Source organism: Galeopterus variegatus, unplaced genomic scaffold (assembly GCF_000696425.1).
Source record: "Galeopterus variegatus unplaced genomic scaffold, G_variegatus-3.0.2 Scaffold1027, whole genome shotgun sequence".
NCBI classification, from domain to species: Eukaryota; Metazoa; Chordata; class Mammalia; order Dermoptera; family Cynocephalidae; genus Galeopterus; species Galeopterus variegatus.
This window is the reverse complement of record NW_007727138.1, coordinates 449,380-451,881: the sequence shown is the minus strand read 5'-3', so window position 1 is coordinate 451,881 and position 2,502 is coordinate 449,380. Positions and strand designations below refer to the sequence as shown.

Here is a 2,502-nt window from a genome sequence, read left to right as displayed (position 1 = left end):
AATAAACACCATTTTTTAATCAGTTCTGCCTCTCTCTACATCCCTCTTGCCCCTCATCCAACATTTTTCTCACAGCCATAATGAGGAGGACCCAATCTTTTTATCAGGAACGATGGGGTGCAGGTGCTTACTACTCACTTCTTGACGTTTTCCTCCCGACACCGGGTAGTATTCCACCTTATATCTATCCACACTGTCAGAAGGAGGTGTCCACCTCACTCTAAAAGAACGATGAGTTCGCTCAGAAATAACTAAGTTAGAAGGTGCTTCCAAGTCACCTACACATGGAAATAAAGTGCATACACTTTTTTCATTATTGTAGCAAAGACAGAAATTAGATTGAAACAATACTAGTCTCCATATTCTGAGCTTTTGCACATTTCCTTTCACATAGTAAGTAACTACAATAAGTCAGTATAGAAACCCATTGCCCACAAGACCTCTCTGAATGGGTAGCCAAGGGGTTTTTCAGCCTCAGAAGATTCTAACCTGAGTTCGTTGTCTTTCCTCAAAACTTGACCCTCCACTTCCTCACACCACCAGTTTACCAGTCACCTAGAATCAAAACCTCTGAACCTCCTCTCTCTCCCCTTGTATATATATAATCTATAAACAAGGATTTAGGTCCTGACGACTGAGCTTCTCCATAGNTATATATAGTCGTGTCTTATTCCCTTGACTAAAAGCTATGCTCTGTGAGGATAGAATTGGTCTCTTATTCATGTTTAGTTCCTTACATGACCTAGTTCTGTAATAAGAGAAGCTAACAACTTTCCCACTCAAGAGAGAGTGAAAACAAGTAAGTATTTAAACTTGGGAACATCCTATTGCTTGTGATTGTGCTCTCTGTGAATAGATATAGATGAAACGGCTAATGCATAACAATATCTGCAATAAATATCAATGAAAATAAAAATACTAAGCTCAATATGACTAACAGGCGGATGTTCCAAACAATAGTTCAAAGAGAAAGGAATTAATCCAATGACTCCATGAGCATGGCAAATCATTCTCAAATAAACTCTTTCTACTTTCTTTGTAAGCCAAAACTGGGGGAAAGCATTTCCATTCTTAGTATCCTAACCTTTATTATACTTGGATCACAGTCAANCTGGGGGAAAGCATTTCCATTCTTAGTATCCTAACCTTTATTATACTTGGATCACAGTCAAACCTACAAAATTACCAAGCAATTTTACTGCCTGGGAAACTAGAATGAATGCAACTATTACACAGTTGATAAAAAAATAAATAAAGGAAAACAGATAAAAGATATTTTCATCCCCACTCAAAATTCTCTCCAACTGAATAAAACTACAACTCTCTCAGCTAATCCAGAGCCAGGAGCCTACAAATTCTGGCTGCCCAGCTGGTCTATTTCTCCAGGGAAAAGGTCAATCTATTGTTCAAAATTCAAAAAAGAAAATCTGCAAAAATTTAGAGAGAGAGAGACTAAAGAAGGAGCATTCAAAGAAATGCATCCCCAGTACAAAATAGATGAACCATTTTTACCACATTCATTGTTAAACTTAGTCTAACTTTTCCAAAAAACAGAATAAATTAATGAATGACAGTTTCTACCATAATCTACATGTACTTAAAAGGAATTTTTCTCATATAATAAGAACCATAATTTTTATCATTAATTTTCCAAAAAACTTCAAATTTGGTGCTTACCATATTTGGTCCTATGATTTACACAGATAGTAATCACTCTGCACCATCCTTTGTTACTACAAATCCAGTGCTATAATTTTATTTCTAAATCCTAATTCCTTATCCATAGCTCCTTTTTTAAAGACCCCTAAAAACATATTTAATCATCTGTGTAGAGGGTTAAAAAGTCCTTGGTTAAGGGACAACAGCTCACAACTAGGGGGCAACAGTCCACCTAATCAATTCTAATCAAGTAAATGTTCATTCTCCATTGATTTTTAGAATAGGATTTTCAGGAGATGCATGTATAGGACAAAAGTCCTTGGTTAGGGGACAACAACCCACAACTAGGGGCAATGGCCCATCTAACCAATTCTAATCACTGTTTAGTGATGGGATTATGTACTTTGATTATTCAATATACTGATTGTTGTTAAAAGATATTGAAAGAATTGCTGTGGGGAAAAATGTGAAAAAATGTTTGTTAAGGACAAGCTGTTGGTGGAAACTTTAGAGACAATTATACTTAGCTTTAATCATAAGAATGTAACATTTGCTTAAGTCATTTGAGGAGAGGTTATATTTTGGATTAGATAATTATCGCAGTTTGATCAACTTAGCTTTTCACAAATTGGACTTTGGAATGTTACCTTTGTTAATTTAAATGATGCTACTAGTTTTTATTGTTTAAGCTATACTTAGCCATAGACAACTTCTGTCATGTTGGCCATGTCTTTGTGTCCTTCTGAAATGACTGAATCAACTGATTTTTCTTGTGAAACTTCCTTGTCTTTACAATAAAAACAGAAGCTAACTTTCAATCGGGGCTGTACCCAGTTTTCTCCT

General features: G+C 35.6%; 1 protein-coding gene across 1 annotated transcript in view; it reads right to left on the bottom strand.

Annotated features, from left to right (window-relative positions):
- The window catches only part of COL12A1 (collagen, type XII, alpha 1), a gene marked incomplete at its 3' end in the record, with an annotated part of 74,062 nt that overhangs the window by 17,134 nt on the left and 54,426 nt on the right, over positions 1 to 2,502 (bottom strand). Inside the window, exon 21 of the mRNA XM_008574285.1 lies at positions 139 to 278. Coding sequence (XP_008572507.1) covers positions 139 to 278 — 140 coding nt within the window. The remainder of the gene's footprint in view (positions 1 to 138; positions 279 to 2,502) is intronic.